The 21657-nt window shown below is 47.4% G+C and overlaps 1 protein-coding gene across 4 annotated transcripts in view; it reads left to right on the plus strand.

Moving 5' to 3' along the window:
* The window catches only part of Kctd1 (potassium channel tetramerization domain containing 1), a 194214-nt gene that overhangs the window by 87974 nt on the left and 84583 nt on the right, over window positions 1-21657 (plus strand). The window contains exon 1 of one of the 4 annotated variants that reach the window (XM_050160682.1): window positions 6795-6941. The exons of 1 other annotated variant lie outside the window; for it this stretch is intronic. Coding sequence is in view for 1 of the 3 variants with exons in the window: in XM_050160680.1 (XP_050016637.1) it covers window positions 7281-9074 (1794 nt within the window). In the remaining 2 variants the exon portion in view is untranslated. Of the gene's footprint in view, window positions 1-6794; window positions 6942-7031; window positions 9075-21657 lie in introns of those variants that run through there. 2 more of the 4 variants (XM_050160680.1, XR_007595146.1) reach the window with 2 other exon arrangements.

A 21657-nucleotide genomic window follows, 5' to 3' on the forward strand; every position in this document is an offset into this window, starting at 1 on the left:
CCCAGGGCTTCTTTAAATATTCAGAAAAACCCATGTGCCCCTATCAGTTAAATTAAGCTTTTCTAAGAAAAAGTAAGTCAATTAGTTCAAAATGTGGGTTAGTGCTTCTGGGTATTTAAAAGGGATTTTTTTTTCTTTTTTAGTTCATTAGAAACACAGCCACAGGGCAGGTACATACCAAACTCCTCACATCCTGTGAGGAGCCACCAAACACCTTGACCAGTTTCTGAGATCTGGAGCTTCAGTGCTGGACCTTAAACTATCTCAGAGCTTCGAATGGATCATTAATATTTAGCCCTTTTATTTCATATCCTGTATCTTCAGATTCACTATCCACAGTCACTAAGAAGTGCCTGACAAGGCTACCGAGACAGGGGGTTTCCGTCTCCATTCAGGAATGCTTTGTGAACTTTTGTCAGTGAAGTCAGGCCTCTGGGAAATTATGAGATACCATTGTGGAATATGCGTTGAACACAAACTTCAAAACCATCTTGTCCAAGTGGCCTAAACACAATGAACCAAACAAAACTAAACAGAAATAAAACAAGATATTTCTTAAGAAAATGGCTTTAAAGAAAAAAAGAAAATGGCTTTCTGGAAGTGATTTCTTGACCAAAGACTATGAACTTTTTCATGACTTGTGGTCACCTTCCTTAAGAAGCTGTCCTTCCTTGATAATGACAAAAGAAAGAAAGAAAGAAAGAAAGAAAGAAAGAAAGAAAGAAAGAAAGAAAGAAAGAGAAAAAAGTTTTGTATCAACATTGGAAATAAAATATTATTTTTAATTTTGTTCTTCATTTTGTTTTGATCTCACTAGCTCAATAAGCTATTTGGATATAGCAAACAGTTCCAGAAATATTTTATATACTGAGACAATTATAAATAACCCCATTACTCAAAAACATTTATTACATGACATTAATGAATATCATTAGCTCTTCTTCCACTTTAATTAGTATTGTGATGAAATGAAAATATATATTACTTAATAACAGCACTGATGGATGGTTCTGTGGACTCCAAAGATACATGGCTAGAAGAGAAGGAAATGACTCTCCCTGTTAATAGTAGGTTTGACTATCTTTACATTTGAATTCTTTATTGGCCAAGTGACATTTTATTATCAGGATATTATAATAAAGGGAGACAACACATTTTCAGATTCCACAAACATACGCTTTGCTTACAGAAAACCATATTCCTCTTCTACGTTGTTCGTTTAAAAAATACCTAGGAAACTGGTCCAGAATTATAGTCACCTGATAGTAATTAGAATCTAAACAGTCTACTCCTGTCAATCACTATGTTAAGTTTACTGTGACCTGTTTTTCTGGCATAGAATGAAAGACAAAAATATGCAATATTCTACCTTGCCCCCCAAGATGCTCACTGAAGAGCCCAGGACTTAAGTAGAGTGTTTTACGGGCTAATCAGGTTGTGTGCGTGAGCATTCCTTTCGTCTCCAAACTCCTCTAAAGCACAAAAGTGTCTTTACTTCCAATAAACTAGAAAAATAGAACCGAAGTCTGGCAAAGATTATGCCATGTCTTAGCCTGTTTGTACCATACTCAAAGTCCAGGACCTTGGCCTAGCAGCCTCCTGCCTTCCAAATCCCCAAGTCAGAGGCACAGAAATTTGAATGGCAAAGAATTATTTCCTTAAGAGTGAACAGTGTGTGCATGCATGTGTGTGTGTGAGAGAGAGAGAGACAGACAGAAACAGACAGAGACAGAGAGTATATGTGTGTATAGAGAGAGTATGTGTGTGTGTGAGAGTGTGTGTGAGAGAGAAAGTGTGTGTGTGTGTGTGTGTGTGTGAGAGAGAGAGAGAGAGAGAGAGAGAGAGAGAGAGAGAGAGAGAGAGAAAGTTTATTGTTTGTTTACTTAGAGGCTGAAAGTGGTCAAGGAGTTTGGTCATGTGCTTTGGAACCAGTCAGCCTACCCTTGTGAGGTCTAGAAGACCTGAGTCACATGGTTTAACTTTTATTTTAAACGTTTCTGCAGTGCTGGGAATCAAACTGCAAACCTGCCAAGCTGGTGCTCATTCACACCACAGCCTACAGCAGAACCTTAAAAATTGTTCTGTCTTGGTTTTCTTCTGTATAAAGAAATCTTGGAGTTTTAACAGCCCAGAGCTAACGGTTCAGCCTTGGGTGGCTCAGCATGTCTGTCATTCCAGAATGAAGCAAGACGATCTTGAGTTTGGGGCCAACCTGCGCTACATCATGAGTCCCTGTCTCAAAACTCAAAACGACAACAACAGAAACAAAATGACCAATGGTTAAATGTGTACTATTGTTTCAGATACCATGTTAAATGCTTGGACACATACTAACATATTTAATTTTCAAAAAAACAATCAAAAGTTGTGTCCCAGAACACAGAACTGGGAGAGTAAGAAAATAAAAAGACCTGGACAGGTTCTCAAGCTACAGAGAAACCCTGTCTCAACAAACAGACAAACAAGCACCTGAGAAGGTGAAGTGGGGTCCATCCCCCCAACAACCTGGGTTCAGTTACACTGCACCCCTGCAGTCAGTGTCTGCTCTCCCCCTGCACGGGAGAGCCTGGACAGTGGTGTTTACTATATGCCAGGCACCTTGCTAAACCACTTGGGGTGGGGGTGGGGGGACAAATGGGGCTGCAGTCCTAAGCCGTGTGTTTGTCCTTTCAGAGTCATTTCTGTTCCACTTTTAGAGTTAGATGACAGGAGTTCCAATTTCATCTGAGTTCAAAAACATTACTCAAGATGATCTTCACTTGCATGCAACAGAATTAATAGTAAATTTTTAAAAAGACATGTCAAAATAGCTTCGATTTGAATTCATATTTAGCCTCAAAAGCACTTTATGAATCTTTAAGTAATCGAATCAAGAGAGCGTGGTTTCTCTTTTGATTTGTTCTTTTAAAGTGATTAACTAAATGCCTTTTCTGGCCTCTGCCCAAGAGCCCACAAAATCCTGAGGGTTTACAATGTAAAATCCTCTCCAACTCACCTCTCATAACACACAGACACCTCCATTCCGGCCCTCTCTTTAAAGAGTCCACAATAGCTGGCTCCCCTGGGTCAGGGGAGGTGGCCCCTTTCTCTCCTGCTGCAGCAAATTACAATTTTTCCACCAGAGAAAACCGTGATGATGGACACATTAGCCCAATACAGTCTTTGAGTTCTCTTTAATTCCGGGGGCTGGTGTTGTCTAAGCAGCCTTTTTTTGTCCTTCTTTTGAACTGTAGAATATCATTCATGCTATTTTAGATTTTTCATGTTAAAAAACTGATAAATATAAGACTTAACTAAATATAACCCATTTGTTTATGTGTTCATTCGTTTGTAATAAATGGCTGGAGAGCTTGCCCTGCCCTGGACAGCATACTGAGACTTCAGGTGTATTGGGTTAGTAGAGGAAGCAAGGTAGCTCAAAGGCACTGAGAAAATTTCCTAACAGATGAATCTCAAGACTGGATGCTGTATCTGTGTCGGTGGGAACATGTTGATGGCATTTGGAAGAGGTTGCCTAGTGGTTTTCTTAAAAGACCCTTCTAACTGATATTGACAACAAAATTATGAGAATCTAAAATGGGAACCCAAGGTTTATAGATCAGGTGTGTGTGAATGTAGGGGGCTGTGGGTGGAGGATTTCCGCCCCCAAATAACCTTGTCTTTACTTTCTGAGACGGGAAACACAGAGACATGCGTGGTACTTTCGGGTAATGTTGGCAGAGATGGCTCATGTGGTCAAGGCTTCTTGTGGAAGCTGCACAGACCTTCAGGTGGCTTATGAGTCTAGCAGTTGGGTGCCGGGAGCCAAAGCTCCACCTTGAACCGGATTGCTGTTTGTAGCAGAGAAAGCACAGCCCGTACAGTTTGAAGTGGTGAGCGGAATGGACTTGCTGATGTGGAGTCAGGTGGAGCTTAGAAAACAGACAGGCTAAACAAGTAATATTGCCTCTACAGAAATCATACAGCATTTTTTAATTTTTTCGATTTCAAATTGAGTTTATGGAACCACATTATGTAAAAGATTATTTAATAAACCTGGAATTGAACTCTTTTTACGAGTTCAACTGCAGTTTCATGCTATTGGGTTTTAAAAACTAAGCAACTTTCCTCCCTTGTCTTTGTTTCCTTTGATGGACGCAGTAGGGAAAGATCACATATTTCTCCTTGTTTGTTTTGTTTGGCCTTTCTGCCTGGTAACTATGTTGGTTACCAACCTGACGAGATCTTTTCAGTATTTGATGAAGTATTCTTATAGGTATTAAATTTTGGTAGCCAGGCAGAAGCTGGTGCGATGCTAGAAGGTGGGTCCTGCGACAATCAGGCCAAAGCATACTTTCCAAGGTGCGTTTTTCATCCCTAGTTTATGTTCGAGTCCTGCTCGTCGTTCGCATAAGGTCGAGGCAGTTCCTGAAACTGCTGTTTCTCCAAGTCCGTTAAAAAGTTATTCGTGCCTGGGTGGCATTTCCTCCTCTTCAGCCCTGCCATTCCCCACCTCCATGGCCTGGCTTTTGCCAGTAGGGACTTGCCCTGGGGGGGTATTTTGTCCTGGGAACACAAAACTATTTTCTTTTCTGGAAATACGTTGACGTCAACTGGAAGCTGTTTTTGGTTGCTTTGTTTCCCGGAGCATCCAATCCAGCATACTGCCTCCGGCAAACTGCTAGCAATTGGAAGCAGCTCCCCCAGAGGAGAGTGGAGCCGGTGTCTGCGTGGGTGCTGGTTGGGGAGTGGCTGTAGCCTAGCCGGTCTGCTGCAAAAGTGTGGGGTGGGGGGGGAGGAGACCTGAAGAACTACTCCCCGCCCCCCCCCCGTGGGCCCCAGCTTGGAGCTGGATCCTCAGGCAGAGGTCGGAGCTTGGGTGCACCCCCATTTCGTTGTGCTTTTAAGAATTCAAGGTAGTTAAGTGATTTGCCCAACTGAGTTTTCAGCACTGCAGCAAGTCTCAGAGAAACCAAAACCTGGCCACATGCTGGGACCAAAGGCCCGCTCTCCGGAAGTGGCGGTGTGCGACTATCAAGTGCCGCTCATAAGCTGAGCTCCGGGTCAATGAACTTAGCTGCCCACTGCTTAAAGTTCTAGGAAGCTAATACATGTCGCTACAAAGAACAGAACACGTGACAAATCCGACCACATCTCTACTACCACCTGGGGAAGGATTCCCCAGAAGTCCATCCCAAAGATCCTCGACTCTTTGGACAGATGTTAGGCTGCTTGTGATGAGAGGGAGCGTGGGCGCGTGGGCGTGTGTGTGTGTGTGTGTGTGTGTGTGTATTTCCCCAAGGAGCTGAAGGAAACCTGAGAGACAGGGACTTGTTACAACTTGTTTCACACCTGGCATGACTTCCCCAACGCTCAGCGGTGTCCATGGCTAAGGAGGCTCTTGCTGGGCGACGAAAGATGGCTGCAGAAAAGCTACTGCCACCTCCCTCCTTAGATACCCACGCGGCCCGGACTTAACCTTTTTCTCCTTACTTAATATTCCTTGTAAATTACAATTTGATGGATGGTTTCTATTGAGGCAAAAAATGATAAACGCCCTGAAATAAAAAAAAAAAAAAAAAAGGATAGGCAACAGGAAAGAGAGAATAGTTCAGACAGATTCCCCATAGCTGAATTGAGACTTAGAGGCAAATTCCAATGACGCACGCAAGGACCCAGTAAGGCTGCCTCCAGGAGGTCCGGCCTGGCACATGGGTACTGTACTGGGATCTGGCTCCCTTGGTTCTTTATGGTCTTGAGTCTCAGACATCGCTGGAGAGAGCCTGGGGACACTTGGGCTTCCCACGGAGTTGGAGAAAACAGGATGCAGCTCATCTCTGGAGATTACCCTGGCTATTGCCACCAAAGAACAGTTAAAGGGTGGCAGTAGGGTTCTGTTCCCCACCACCACCAGGAGAGAACGGGAGGTGGGGACTGAGAAGACGAGCCCAGAGCCTAGGTGCGCCGGAGGCAGGAGTTTGGCTGGAAGTGGGATTGTATTTCTTATGGGAAAGAGGGACCCGGCGAGCTCTTTGGCTGTCTTTCCAGTTTCCGAGGTGCCCGCCCCCACGCGCCGGAGGCAGCGCAGCCCCGAGGGCGAATGCAGGGCAGTTGGCGAACTTAAAAGTGAGAGCGCACTCAAGATCGGAATTGCCAGAATTGTGGGAGAGTGGGGTCGACCCAAAGCCCAAGTTCACTTTTTCCAACAGCTCGCTCTCCCGCTTGTCCTTTAGGGATCCGCGCTGCTTTAGTGCCGACCTGGCACCCCTTGCCCCGGTGTGTTGTGTCATTTTGCTCTGGGGCAGGAAGGATAGTGGCCCGAATGGGTGGCAAGTGGGTCCCTGGGGTCCCGGAAAGCTCCTCTTCCCACGTCTCCCCTCCCACCAACACCTCCCAGTCTTTCCTTCTTGCACTTTCCCGGGGCTGGCTAGACCGGCGCGGACTTGCCCCAAACCTTTGGGGAGCGCCCCAGGTCTTTAATGACAGCTTAAAAGTGGCAGTTGGAAAAGTCTAAACAGATGAGGCTGACGTGGGGCGTGTTCCGCTCCTTAGCAAGAGTCGGGATGGGAGCTGGGAGCCGCGCTGCTGGCCCCAGGCCCCTGCGCCTCGCCGCCAGCAAGTAGGTGGGGGAGCCGCCGCTGCCGCCAGCCCCATCCCGCTCCCAAGCCTCGCCCGCTGCGCCCTGGCCGCGGGCACAGAGAGGGTGCAGGGCCTCGCGGAGCCTCCTCCACCCAGCTCATTAACCTGCCTGCTCCGGGCGGTCCGGACACCGGCTTCTCGCTGCAGCACCCGCGGCCAGCACACTGCCGCAGCTGCCGGGATCCCCCGATTCCGGGGGGCAATGAGGGGGCGGTGGAGGGGGCACTGCTCCTCCGGCATTACCTAGAGAAGCGACACCGCTCCGCCCTGCCGTCGGCCCTCCCTCCCGTCCGCCCGGGCCCGCGCACCGGCTCCGCTAGAGGGTAAGTTGGGAGTGTTTCGCCCCCACCGACAGCTCTCCCTCCCTTTCCTATTTTCTCCCCCAAAGTTTGTTAGAAGTGGAGATCGGGCTGGGAGAGTAAGAAGGTCCGGGTGGCCTCCCTCTTTTACCCTCTCTTGGCCACAGTTACGCCCCACTTCGTCTCCCTGGCATCTCCTCGCCCCTCCCGAGTAGCGCTCCGGAATGACAATTGGAGCGCGGCTCCTTTAAGAGCCCGGCTTTGCCTCCCGGTAGCTGAAGGTCATTAAACACAAAAGCTCTCAGCGCTGCGGTCCAATATAGCGCATGCGCCCTGCCCGAGGACTGGCAGGGAGACGGCAATATGGCGAGAATGCCTGGCAGCGGGGACTGTAACACCAGCGCGGGCGGCAGCGCCGCCGCAGCGGCAGAGAACAATGGGGAGCGGGGCGAGGGCGAGCGCGGGGCTGGGGGCCGCGGCCGTCGCCGCGGCCGCCCGCACTACTGCAGCGCGGGCGAGGAGGAGGAAGAGGAGGAGGAGGAGGACGAGATCCAGGAGGTGCAGATAACGGGGGACGAGGAGGAGGACGGAGGTGGGGGGCTGGAGGAGGACGAGGAGGAGGAAGAGGAGGAGATGGGGATGGACTGGGAAGAGCCCCTGGAGCCGGAGGACTCGGCCGGGGAGGAGCTGGAGCCCGAGCCGGTCCATATGATCCATATGGACCAGAGCGCCGCGCTGGAGCCCGAGGCGCCGCCGCGTCTGCTGGCTCCCCGGGCCCGCGCGGGGCCGCCGGGGGACAGCGCGGAGCTGGACCCCGACGTGCTGCAGCGCCCCGAGCGGGCCCGGCTGAGCGAGAACACCCGGCTGGCTACCCGCTACGCCGTGCGCATCTTCCGGGAGTACCTGAGCGAAAAGGCTCAGAGCCCGGACTTCGAGACCATGGACAAGGGGGCGCTGTGTCGCGTGCTGCGCTCCTTCTACGCCGAGGCCCGTTCTAAGAGCGGCCAGCTCTACAGCAAGTCCTCGCTCATCAGCATCCGCAGCTCCCTCAACCGCTACCTCAACGAGCCCCCGTACTGTCGCACGCTCGACCTCACCAAGGACCCCGAGCTGCGCAGCGCCAACCTGACTCTAGCCGCAGTCATCCGCAAGCTCGAGGAGCAGGGCGCGGGGCCGGTGGTGCAGAAGCAAGCCATCACGCGCGCCGACCTGCGCAAGCTCTACACCTCCAGCGTCTTCAGCACCAACACGCCCTTTGGGCTGCTCAACAAGGTCTGGTTCGAGACCTGCATGTACTTCTGCACGCGCGGCCGCGAAAACCAGCGCGAGCTGGAGGAGGACTCCTTCGGGCTGGCCATGGACGAGGACGGTCGCAAGTTCGTATACTTCAAGTCGCTCGGGCCTTACCACAAGTCGCGCTCCTCGTCCTGGAGTAAGAAGCGAGCGGAAAGCAGCGACGAAGAGAACTTGCCGCGCATGTACGAGACCGGCACCGAGTTCTGTCCCTATGCCAGCTTTGTCAAGTACCTGTCGAAGCGCAATCCCCTCTGTAAGGCATTTTTCCAGCGGCCACGGGACCACTGCAGCGAGGGCGATGTGACCTGGTACGAGAACAAAGCCATAGGCAAGAACTTGCTGGGCACCAGGATGCAGATGCTCTCCAAGGCAGCCAAGCTGTCCAAGACCTACACTAATCACTGCATCGGCGCGGTGTCCATCGCCACGCTCAACAGCATCGCGGGCATAGGGACCAAGCTAGGCTCCCCGGCCCCGCAGGGCTGCTATACCGAATCTCTGAATGGGTCAGCTCGTCACCACTCCCACCATCCCCCCACCCATCCTTCCCACCACCACCGCCCCCAGCCGCCCTCGCTGGGGAACACTTATATCCTCCCCAAAGACAGCCAGGTCGGGCCCGACGTGAAATCCGAGGCTGCGCCCAAGCGCGCACTGTACGAGTCAGTGTTTGGGTCCGGGGAAATCTGCGGCCCTTCTTCCCCCAAAAGACTTTGTATCCGTCCTTCCTCGGAACCTGTGGATGCGGTGGTGGTGGTTTCCGTGAAACACGACCCCCTGCCTCTTCTTCCAGAAGTCAATGGGCACCGAAGCACCAATTCACCCACCATAGTTTCACCTGCTATTGTTTCCCCCACCCAGGTAACCAAACCAAAGTCTATGCATGAAATATTTGTCTGTTACACTTTAGGACTAACTTTTGTGATCCCGTCAGTTGAGGGGGTGGGGGGATTCTTTTTTAAGTAGTTGTTATACTGCACTGGGTTTGATACATTCCCTAGAAATGTAACTCTTAGTGTTTTGGGGCAAACTCTAGCCCTAACCTTAAAAGATGCCAGGGGGCCTTAGCTTCCAAGTCTCTACAGCGAAGTAACAAATTAACGCTAGAAACCTCAGAGTTCTCAGAACAAAAGGTTTAAGCTCATTCTTGAAGTGCCTCTCCATGATGCCTGAGTTTTATAAGGGAAGGATTGCCAGAGTGCAGAATAGAGGTAGTTATCTTAAGTAAATTAGAATGAAGTTACTTTTAAAATGCTCCATTACATACTCGCCATAACTTCTAAAGGTAGAAAAATACGCTTCTAAATTATTAAAAGGAAAACATGCCAATTCCACTTCCTGTAGATTGCTTTTGTTGTTGTTAAAGAAAAGGGGCGGAGATGCAGCGGCAGACAGTGGAGTGCCTGTTTATTCTTTTAACATGCAGCCGCGTGTACCGTGACCTTTGGGGTGTCGTTCTCATTAGTGTTGTTAACAATACTCAGATGGGAAAGTGATGGCTGAGCTGTGGACATGATATACAGATGCGCAGCTGTGACGTGCCAAGCTGGCTGTGGGCACTGAAACAGGTTTATTCATCCCTAGCCTGTAGAGGCTCACTATCTGGGGTCCAAACAAGGAAGGGGGGGGTCCGCTCAGAGTAAGTGGACAGCAGGACAAGGCTAAAACTTGGACAAATCAGTTCGCCTGTCTGGGCTTTAGGTATTGTTGTTGAACCTGAAAGAAACCCACAGCAAAATTTCTTAATCAGTGACAGTAGTATGCACAGAGATGGCCTGCTGCTGTGCCTGGAGAAGCCTGCTCACCAGACTGTTAGGGTTATGTTCCTATCTCGGATTCTTCTCCAGAAGGCAGACATGGATGTGGCCCCGTTAGTTGGCAGGAAACACAGGAAGTTTTTACCTTCTTGACACCCCACCCCCCACCCACCCACACATGCTATCAGTAGAAATAGGAGAAATAGTGAGGCCCATCACTACCTCTGTGCTCTTTCTCCAAAGTGGAAATTCCAGTTCTGGACAAGCTGACCCTTTCAGAGGCTTAGGCATGCCTCAAGGCGGCCAGGAGGGCTGCAAGCTGCAGTATAAACATCCCTGGCTTCTAAACCCACAGAGCCTGCGGCAGTGTGTCCTGTGCATCTCTCTCTGTGCAGTTCATTCTATCAGGAGTCGTTTAAAAGAAATTTAAGGATGGAGAGTCGAATTGGAGTTTACTTTTTCTTTGAAAGCAAAACAAAAATGTTCACATTCTTCTAATAAATACCCCTCAAGTGCCCTGGGTTAAAAATCACACCTGATTGAGAGTGTTAACACCGAGAATGTATATTAAATGTGTATGTATGCTGGACGGTAATGAAAGGGTCAGTTCTGGATTTGGTGTCATGTGGCTGTGTGACTGAAGGGTCCATAACAGTTTGTTTGTTTTGTTCTGTTGTTCTTCTTTTTTCCCGGCTTTTGTTTTTAGCACACCCTTCCACCCCGTCGCTGTGTTTCATTTACCCTAGTGAGCCAAACCAGCCTAGAAAACTTTATCCTGAGACTTCTTTTATTCTCAAGCCACGGTCAGGCAACTCCCAAGTTAAATGGATATGGGTATATTTTACTTATATGATTACCAACCATGGCTGTCCAGCAAGGTCTTAGCTGCTAGGCTCTTTTAGTTACAACTACAGAAAAGGGGTTCTATTTGCGCTTTTTGGGGGGTTCCTAAAGATCAAGCCCAGGCCCCTGTGCATAATAGGCAGGTGCTGTATTGAGCTCCACCCCCAGCCCTGTTTGCATGTGTTTAGTCGTCAACTTTCCAGTTAGAATACAGTGGAAAGCATTTCTGCTTTTAAGAAACCAGCAGGTTTAACAACTGGCTTCTGCAGAACTCACTCGAAGGGCCCCGGGCATTCTCATCACGAAACACATTTGCTTTATGTAGAAAGATTCACTAAACTTTACCTTTGGTATATATTAAATCCCTATCTTTGCAGATTAATGATGGTCAAGGTTAGTGGTCAATGGCAACACGGAAGGATCCATTCTTCTCGGTCACCTCAACTCTTGGAGATGCTCAGACTTTGAACTCCAACTGTGTTCTTCTTAATACCAGCCCACATGGCACTGAACCATGGATGTGCCCTGGTTTTCCCGACATACACACCTGTCATAAAGTTTGGTTTAAACAGCAGGCACAATAAGAGATGGACAGTAGTACCTTTTGATAAAAGTAGAACCAGTACAATATCCTAAAAGAAAACTTAACTAATACTTATCTTAAAAGTTATCTAAAACTTCTTTATTTCTGGAATTTCCTATTTAATATCTTTAGACCGTAGTTGACCGCGGGAAGGAGAACTATGGGTAAAGGATGACCAATCTCCTTGCAAGAGGGCTAACAAGTGTCTTCATCTATGGGAAGGGTAGAAAAATGGATACACCCAAGACGAGTAGGAGGGTGGAGTCTGAGTTTCGGTGAAGTTGTCTGCTTTGGGAGGGTGATAGTAACTCTGACACGGCTGGCTCTGACTCTCCTTAGTGGTGTTAGCAGTCAAACCACTTTATGTCCGCTCCCTCTGCACGGTGTCGTGATGATCAAGTTTTTGGTAGTAATTGCTCTCTTCGTTCTACTTCATTATTTATTTCAGTGTCTGGGAACTGAACCCAGGGCTTTGCATATGTTGAAGATCTCCATTTAAAAATGTAACACCATCAAGTGTCACACACTAATCCCATCACTGGGAAGGTTGTGGCAGGAGGGTCTCATATTTGAGGCTAGTCTGGGCTCTATAGTGCAATCTTACCTCAAAAATAAAATTTTAAAAATATTAATTGGAAAAATAGGTTTAATATTATATCCTACATCTTTATAACTATTATCTTTGCACGAAAATGCAGCATTTGCCTATTTAAGTAGATGGTAGAGATTTGCAATTCATTTTTAGTTGTGCTATGATCGAATCAGGACTCGCCAGTGTGATCATCAGGCCCTAACACTGAGCTGTGCCTGGAGTTTTATACTTCATCACTCAAAAGAAGGAGTATTAATAATCTTATGTTCTACTTGCCTTAATTTTTTGTTGATGTTTTGGTAGATAGTTTGTGCTTCTAGTGCGAAATAAAAATGGGAACGTTAGTTCACTTTAAAACATACTTGGGACTGAAGATGTAGCTCAACCTTAGAGCTTTACTTTGTTGTTGTTCTTTCGTTTGTGGGTTTTTGAGACAGGGTTTCTCTGTGTAACAGCCCTAGCTGTCCTGGAACTAGCTCTGGAGATCAGGCTGCCCTTGAACTCACAGAGGTCTGCCTGCCTCTGCCTCTGGAGTGGTGGGATTATTCTTTGCATGCACAGAGCCCCTCCTCTCTCTCTCTCTCTCTCTCTCTCTCTCTCTCTCTCTCTCTCTCTCTCACACACACACACACACACACACACACACACACACACACATTCTCTGTCTCTCTCTCTCTCACTTTTTCTCTGTCTTTCTCTCTCAGTATCTCTCTCACTCTCTTTGTATCTCACCCTGCCTCTGTCTCTCTCTGTCTCTGTCTGACTGTCTGTCTCTCTCCTTTCTAATGTGTGTCCCTCTCCCCCCAACATCCAGAGTACTTGAAACTTGTGACCAAGGTGTCTGGTTACACTTGCTTGGCTCTAGTCCAGATTAATCCTGGAAATACTTTTAAGTAGAAGTCCAGTAGCATAAAGGTTCAAGTGGAGTGAGTGCCCTCTTTCTGTGTGACCTGCCTCATCATGTTCTTGAGTTGGTCCTTAGAATACACAAGCTAGACAGAGGAGCAGCCACCTAGCTGACACACACATAGCCCCCCATTTCACCTCTGGAAGAAGCCAGAGGCTAACGTCACTGTTGCGTTTGGGGGTGCAGTGCTGTTGAGAGAAGGCTGTGCTGTGTAGCCCAAACTGGCCTAGAATTGCCAGTGGTGGAGCCTTTGCTTCCTAAGTGCTAGAATTACAGGTGTGCCCTACAACGCCTGGCTCCTGGAGTTGACTCGCATTCTGTACTGCCGTGTTGGAGGAGCTGCCGTGTGCCGTGTTTGTGTTTGATGGACAGAAGTGTGCATTTGATGTACTGAAACCGACTCCCAGGTTGTATTATGGGTTGGAAGACTAGGCAGGTGAGAGTTTGTGCAGGCAGGAAGGACAGTGATGGAAACAAGGCTTCTCACACTGACCACTTGGCAGCACTGGGCTTAATTGCCTCGTTAAAAATTGTGTTTTCCTGTTTTATTTTTATTTTATTTTTTTTAAGTATGATTTGTGGCTACCTTCCTTTTTCAACAATAGGATGCTTGCTCTTTTAGGGAACTTTCAAACTGGCAGAGGAACTACCTGTCCTGTGTAGAAGTACAGAGCTGTTTTGTCATTCAGGAAGTAGTTTCTGAGTGTTGACTATTTCAGCTTTATGCTAAGAGTTTATAAACTGATCAGTTTTTTACTTGGCAGGCAGTCTCCTTGGCAAGACTTCAGTCTCATTTCATATTAAAACCAGATCAAAAGAAGGAACTTTAAAAGGTGATTGGGGGGGGGGTTTCAAGGCCTCATGTAGCCCAGGCTAGCCTTCACTCCTACACCCCGTCTTTCTGTCTCATAAGCACTAAGGATACAGGTAGCAGCATCATACCTGGCTGGTACTCTCAACTGTTGTTTGGAAGAAAGTAATCTAGTTTTATATCCTCCTTTGTGTACGCTCATATACTAATATTTCTATCAGTACTGGGGATATTATTAGTATTATTTTGTTTTCATTGCTGTGGGTGAAGTAGCATCTCACTGTGTTGCTCAGGCTGGTCTCCAGTCTCCTGTCTCAGCCATTTGAGCAGCTAAAATTACAGGGGCGCACCACCAGACCTTTATTATTTGAAGTGTATAGAAATCTATGCCAGGGACACAGCAGTTCGCTGCATTAGAGCAGATGTATGAACTAGGAAAAGAAGGATGTGCTGAGAAACAGGAGCTTGCATGTTGTCTTTGAACTTCTCTGAGCCTCGTTGTCATCCACAAAGCTCATGGTTAACCCTCCCAACCCCTAAATCTTCTAACATTTTAAGTAAGATTTTGCTGGATTGCATTCACAGCTGTCCCGGGCCACAGGCTGGGTACTCCTAATGTAAAATTTAATGTTTTTATCACTCTGATTTGAAATAAAATACCCCTAAAGACACCCACTTGTTGTTATTAAGTAGATTTTGAACAGACAGAAACCCCGCATCCCTTTTGATTTTCTGAGACAAGCCTCATGGAGCCCCCACTGGCCCTGCACTCATTCTGAGGCCAAGAGTAAGCTTGATCCTCCTGAAGTGGGATCACAGGTATACACCATGTCACCCAGCTGATGTGACGCTGGGGACTGAACCTACAGCGTCCTGCATTCGAGGCAAGCCCACTCCTCTAGTCTGAGAAACTCCTTTTGGAACTGCTAGTTGAACTGGAAGTCACTTGGGAGGTCACTGGAGGCGGCATTTGCAGCCAAGGAAGCCCACTTTAGCTCTGAAGTCCTTGGGTTCAGGTTATCATTGGTGTGGCACTTGTCATTTCCAAAGCTGACTGGTGTTGGGATTCCTCGTTAACTGTCTATACTACAGCTCCTAGAGCGAGCATGTGAACCAGGCTTTGGTTCCTGTAAGCTGTGTGATCTCGCTCTCTACTTAAAGCTTGCTGCATTAAACTGATTGGTGAAGAACTGGGTGAAAGCTTCTTTGGAGAATATACATAAGGAATGGTGTGATTGAATTCATTGTTTCAGAAGGAATATTGGTTGATCTTAATAAACTAAAGTGAAAAAACAAAATGTAGTTTTAGGTCTTTGAAGTGGCCCACTGTGTGTGTGTGTATGTTTGTGTATGTGTGCGTGGTGTGTGTGTGTTTGTGTGTGTGGTGTGTGTATGTTGTTTGTGTATGTGTGTTCTGTGAATGTGTGTGTGTTTGTGTGTGTGTATGTGGTGTGTGTGTTTGTGCATGTGTGTTCTGTGAATGTGTGTGTTTGTGTATGTGTGCGATGTGTGTGTACATGTGTGTTCTGTGTATATGTGTGTGTGTGTATGTGTATGTGTGTGTGTGTGTTAGGCCAGAGGTTGACTTCGTTTTCCTTGCTTGCTCTCTACCTTAACTTTTGAAATCAGGTCTCTCACAGAACCTGGAGCTCATGGGTTTGTCTAGCTGGCCAGCCAGTCACATGTAGCGTTCTCTTGCGGCTGTCTCCTCCTCTCCACTGCTGATACTGTACCTGTCCTGGGCCTGGCTTTTCCGAGGGGTCTGACCATTATGCTCATGACAGATGCTTCACGGAGCCATTCCTACAGCTGAAGTGCCGTTTTATGTAACACTTTTATGTTCTGTGATGCTGAATTCAATTCAGTGTCCTACTATGGGGAATGCGGTCCAGACCATGAGGTCGCAAACACACTAGAAATGGGTAGACTCTTCAAACCTGGCTTCTAAAAACGTCTCTTGGGCTTTCTTGCTTAGGTACCTTCCTCTTGACCTGCTCTTTCCCACCCTCCAGAGAGGACAGACTGGATGGTGTGAAATGGATTCCGTGTGGTCTGTGAGGAATGAGCAGCGATGTCCTGGAAGATTCCTTCGTACAGCAAAGGCCATGATGGTGGGCTCTGCTCGTGCCCATGTCTGTAACTGGATGGGAAAGCTTGATGTAGTGGGCTTCAGAAGGCCAGACCCTATCCGGCGAGGTGGCTTTGAAGGCTTTCCATAGTTCTCCCAGTCCCTCTGACCCACATTTTTTTGTCAGGCTACCTTTCCACACCTTTCAGCCAGAGGGAGAGCTATCTGTATTTAACAGTGAACTTAGTGGCATTTTTTCCCCCTTGAATCATAGCTTAAATTTTGCTCGAGTCTTAGATAATGGCTTTTTTTTTTTTGTAATTATAAAAGTAGAAATAGCAGTTGGCAGCGTTGAGCAATCCTTGAACTGCTTGTAGGTGCTCCCCTGTTAGCACAGGGCTTTCCACATTGTCAGTCCCAGGGGAATACTCTTGTTCTAGAGACCCTCTACATTCTGAGCTGTGTGACTGGAGCTCCTTCTTTCTGCTAGGCAGTGAAACTTTGGTTGTTTTAATCCTCTGAGGCACAGGACAGTGAGGATGGTGTCAGTCTCTCATGGTGAACCCCTTAGAGACACCCCAATAATTGAGAGACCTCGTGTGACCTTGAAGGGGGAAAAAGGAAGACAGGCTAGAAGAGCTGTTTTATTCTGACTCCCCCAGCCCTTCCAGCCCATCTCCCCTGAAATACTGAGCAGCCCCATGCTGGTAGACCCCTCCCCCACCAGGACAAACCTTGTCTGGGAGCACCAGGCCTCATTCACACCTGGAACTGCAGCTTTCCGCCACCTGGCAGTGACCTCTGAAAGGCTTGTTGTGATTGGGTCCGAGAGGAGGGGGGCAAGAATGTGCCACAGGAAGGGGCTGACAGATTTAAGATGGCATATGGGGGCAGGGCCCCGGAGAGAAGAGCCGCTGACCCTGGATGTCACTTCCTTTACGAGGTGTTCAGTTACCACATTAAGATGTCAGGACAGTTTGGGAAGCTTGTAATTGTCAATCTTCGGTTTGACTTCATGCCTGTAGTCAAAGTTGATGTAGCTAGTTCAGTTCTTCCCTAGTTGGTTCTTTCTGAACACATGGAGAAGGAGCCACTGTTGACAGCTCAGCTCCATTTGGAGCCTTTCAGCCAAGCTAGGAGGCTACATTAAAACATGTATAACATGTTTATAGATTTAACATTAAATTTAATAAATATTTAAAATCTTGTAGTCTCCATAGATTTGTCTACCTTATTCTTTTATAAAAATTTTCATAATCTTTAAGTACATGCACACAAATAAATTTGATTGTGTGTGTGTGTTTATGATATGGTTTCACGATGTAAAATCCCAAGCTAGCCTGGAACTGTCTGCCATGTGGCCCAGAGTAGCCTCGAACTTGTGGCTATCCTCCTGCTTCAGCTTCCTGAGTGCTGCATTCGGTTTACAGGTGTGCATCACCACACCCAGCTTGCATGTGGTACTTTAAAAGAACAATCCTTCATTGTGTTATAGTCTGGGAAGTAATTACTTTGAGCACGGTTCCTGAGCATGGTTAATTCCGATTGCCTTGCTTGCTCCTGTTTCTAGCACTGTGTGTTACGGGCTGACTTGCAGGCATGGGAGTGTTTTCCACCTTCCCCCTGTCATGGGTCACAGAGTAGACTAGCCAGCCAGATCATGGCAGGAAGGAAAATAAAAGTGCTGGGGTCTTGTTTCATTGGGCTGTAGGCTGCAGGGACTAACAGGGCTCAGTTCACGGTGGTGTCCTGGTTTAAGAGCTCCTAGCCTCTCACTGAGCAGTCAGTGAAGGGGTAGGGTATGGATCATAGCCCAAGGCCATATCCCCAGGGACTTACCAGGACAGCACTACCTCCTGAAGTCCTAGCACCTCTGAAAACCAGGCTAAGCATCTGAAGCCTCCAGCTGATGAGTTTAGGAGGGAGGCAGGCATTCCCTACCTAAACCATACAGTGTGGAAAGTCACCGTACTGACCTGGTCCGCACCTTTATCTCGACAGGAGCCCTAAATGGTTTCTTTCACTGGGGGTTTTGCTGGGTACTGAGCTGGTCGCTTGCCTGGGGCTCACGGAGCTATAGCCCTGCTTTATAGTTTACTGCGGGACAAGGCTAGTAGGTGTTGACTGACTTGATGACCATCAGGTAACCTAGCTGGGATTTGAACTAAGAGATTTAAATACGTAGTCTATTGGTGTCAAATTTCTTATCAACTGTAATAAAAGAAAAAATGATGGCATATCAAATCACATATCAGGCTTAGGGTGTTTCCCTTGACAACCTGTTTTTACACAGCACTAAAATATAAGTATAGACAGATGTAGGGAATGCAAATATCTTTTCCTATGATTGGCAGACACACGTGGGCTTTGCTGGATCTGGGGACTGGAACAAAACCTTGAGAGACCGAATGACAGAACAGTTAGGACCAGTCCCCACAGCTGACTCTAGACCTGCTAACAGCTCTGCCTTCAACTCCCTGGGGGGCCATCTCCTCCTTAGCAAATGGGATATCCATTGGGATTAAATTAATTACCATTGGGAAAGTTCTCAGTTAGGTTAGGGATGTGGCTCCATTGGTAGAAGACTTGCTTAGCACGTATAAAGCCCTGGGTTCAGTTCCTAGCACAGAATAAACCGGGTGTGATGGCACATGCTTTACAAACCCAGCACTCAAGAGATGGAGGCAAGAAGATCAGGGTTCAAAGTTACCCTCAGCTACATAGTGAGTTCAAGGCCAGTCTGGGCTTTATCCTTTCTCAAAAACAAAACAAAACAGCAAAGGAAAGAAGAAAAGAAAGAAAAGAGAAGATTGAAGATTTCTTCTCAAGACATTCTAGAAATAGTTACTATCATTTTGTAAGCACCAAGTATTGCTTGTGGGGAAAATGCGATTTTTGAGTCAAGCCCCATGCCAGTCTTTGCTGTTCCTCGCACTTTCTTCTCTATGAATGGGACAGGGATCACGGGAGACCATGGGCCTCCTGATAGACGGTGAAATTTTGTTGTAGCCTGTGACCCTCTGGTGCTCTCTGACCTCTCCCCAGTTATATCACAGAAGCCATCTTTAGCTGGCTTGATTCCCTCTAAAATTTGACTAGGCACCTACGAGGAGTTCACTCTCCCATCCTGGGCTTGCTCTGTCCAGGTGCCTAAGAGGAGTTCACTCTGCCCCCCTGGGCTTGCTCTGCAGACCTCTCCTGTTTCTCTTTGTAGGAACGTGGGGATTTTCAAGGCTAAAGGGAGTCAGGGACCACAGATGGATAGAACTGCTGCCCAAACTCCAGTGATTCAGCAACAGTGGCTTAGACAAAATCTTTTTATACGATTGGGGGGTTAGAGGTTCATCATACTGGATGCCTTTAATTATTTTTAACATTTATCTGTGTGTGTGTGAATATGTGTTAAGTATGTGTGTGCGTGCGTGTGCGTGCGTGTGCGTGCGTGTGCGTGCATGTGCGTGCGTGCGTGTGTGTGTGTGTGTGTGTGTGTGTGTGTGTGTGTGTAGGTCAGAAGGAAGCTTGCAGGAGTCTGTTCTTTCCTTCTACCCTGTGGGTTCTGAGGCCTGAGCTCTAGTTTTTGGGCCTGGCTACAAGTGCCTTTATCCACTGAGCCCTCTCAGCAGCTCCACACTGGTGTTCTTAAGATGTGAAAATTGTTATAGTGATCACTTTTAAAGGTCGACTAATTTCTTACTCCAGAGTAGAGTTTCTACTGCTCTAGACCTCATCTTCTACCATTGGCATTTTTCAAATGCGTAAATGGAGTACAGTTTTCTAACTGGAAGTTAGAATTGACTCCACCTTCTGCGCTGGCTACACTACAGATGAGAAGAAGTGCATTTGATGTTGCGGTGTCCCAGCAGTGTGCGAACAGACTCCAGCGCCAGGGTGACTGGACTCTTAATGGAACACGGCCAACCAATGCGTGACCTCTTGTGCGTGTGCTTATAAAATAGAACTGATTGATGTGACAGTGCAGGGATTTATTGCTTTCAGTTTGCCCTTCAAAAGTCCATGAAACTCGGCCAGTACAGTCCTTGTAGGAAAAGTTTGTGGGCTTTTAGATTTTAGGTTTCATTAGTAAGATAGCTCATCTAGAATATTATAGCTTCTAGTTTTTAGCATCCTTTCAGATAAGACTTATCTTAATAGGTTTTAGATATTTTAGGCATTTTCTTTCATCTTGAACAAAAATCTTATTGTATTTTTTTTCCTTCTAGGAGAGAGATGAGGGGGGGCAGGGGGATAGAAGGAAGAAGGGGGAGAGGAGAAGGGAGAGAGAAAGGGGGACAGAATATTTATTTTTCAGTGGCTTGAGATAGCAACTCAAAAACACATTGCTGTGGAAACAGACCAAAATAAAAGTAGCAGGAACTTTAGGAACTGACTGTGGTCGTGCCATTTTCCCCTCCCACACCCCAGTGTCTGTCACGTGTTGAAAAGTAATAGCAAGCCATCCCCAGAACTGGCGACTTCTTTCTCGGAGACTTTCAAGTTTTTCTTAGGTCTCTATTGTTTTAATGTTTCTTTTGCATTTGTTGTGTATATATACACGTGTGCAAATGTGCATGTTATCACACATATGCAGAGGTCACAGGAGAACCTGTGGGAGTCAGTTTTCTTCTACCATGTGGGCTCTAGTGGTTAAACTCAGCCCTCAGGCTTGGCAGCGAGGCCTTTACCCCTGAGCTGTCTCCCTGGGCATTTTAGGAAAGGAAACGTAGAGGTGAGGAGAGTCACGGATCCCATTCTGGCAGCGCCCACTGGTTTTGGTGACGTTCCTTGAAGTGAGAGCTGTGATAACAGAGAGAAGAGACAAAAGTGATGGAGACTCGTACGCAGCAAAGCTCTGAGAGGTTGAAGGATTGTTTCAAGACAGGGTCCCGAGTAATCCAAGCTAGCCTGTAATTTGCTTGTCGTGAAGGCTGGCCCTGAACTTCCGACCCTCTCTACCCCATCTCCTAAATGCTAGGATTGCAGTCAAGGCCTCTGCACCCAGTTTTATTTAGTACCGGAGATGGAATTGAGGACTTAATGCATGCTAGACGAGCACCCTGCCAACTGAACCAAACCTTCGGCGCCGTGATTGGTTCACAGATGTGTTTGTTGAAATTCGCCATCTTAGTTGGAGTTTCCATTGCTATGAGAGCACGAACACCGTGACCAAAGAGCAAGGTGACGAGTGATAGGTACTTCCATATCACTCGTCACCACTGGTGGAAGTCAGGACAGGGACAGAGCAGGAACCTGGAGGCGGGGCTGACGTAGAGGCCATGGAGGGACGCTGCTTACTGACTTGCTTCCCATGGCCTGTTTAGCCTGCTATTCTTCTAGAACCCACAACCACCAGCCAGGGATGGCCCCATCCACAATGGGCTGGGCCCGCCTCCATCAATCACTAATGAGAAAATGCCTTACAGCAGGATCTTGTGTAGACATTTCCTCGATTAAGGTTCTCTCCTTTCAGATAACGCTAGTTCGTGTGTCATAAGATCAGTGGATATGAGACCAGGCAGCAGGCTTACTATGCACAAGGGGTGGAGGAACCTGGGGAAGAAGAATTTAGATGGCTTAAGAGAAGACACTGGGGGCCACAGTTAGCACTTTTATGTGCCCAGTAGGCTGTTTGGAAAGGAAGGTCACCTCATTTCGTGACTGATCACAGTCAGAGAGCAAACTGTTGGTTTGTCTCCAAGAAACATGACTGAAGGTGGCCAGACAGAACTGAGAAGTTTAGCTGTAAGTTTGTACAGCATGTGGAAACTCAGGAAAAAAATAAATTGTAAGAAAATATCAAGCCTTTTCTTTGCGATAACACTTCAGCTAAGCACTGGCTGGGTTCCCTTTATCCAGTAAGTTTAGGAAGTGAAGTATTTCCAGTTT

Source organism: Alexandromys fortis, unplaced genomic scaffold (genome assembly GCF_014885135.2).
Source record: "Alexandromys fortis isolate MF-2015 unplaced genomic scaffold, M_Fortis_MF-2015_v1.1 scaffold_104, whole genome shotgun sequence".
Classification (NCBI taxonomy): Eukaryota; Metazoa; Chordata; class Mammalia; order Rodentia; family Cricetidae; genus Alexandromys; species Alexandromys fortis.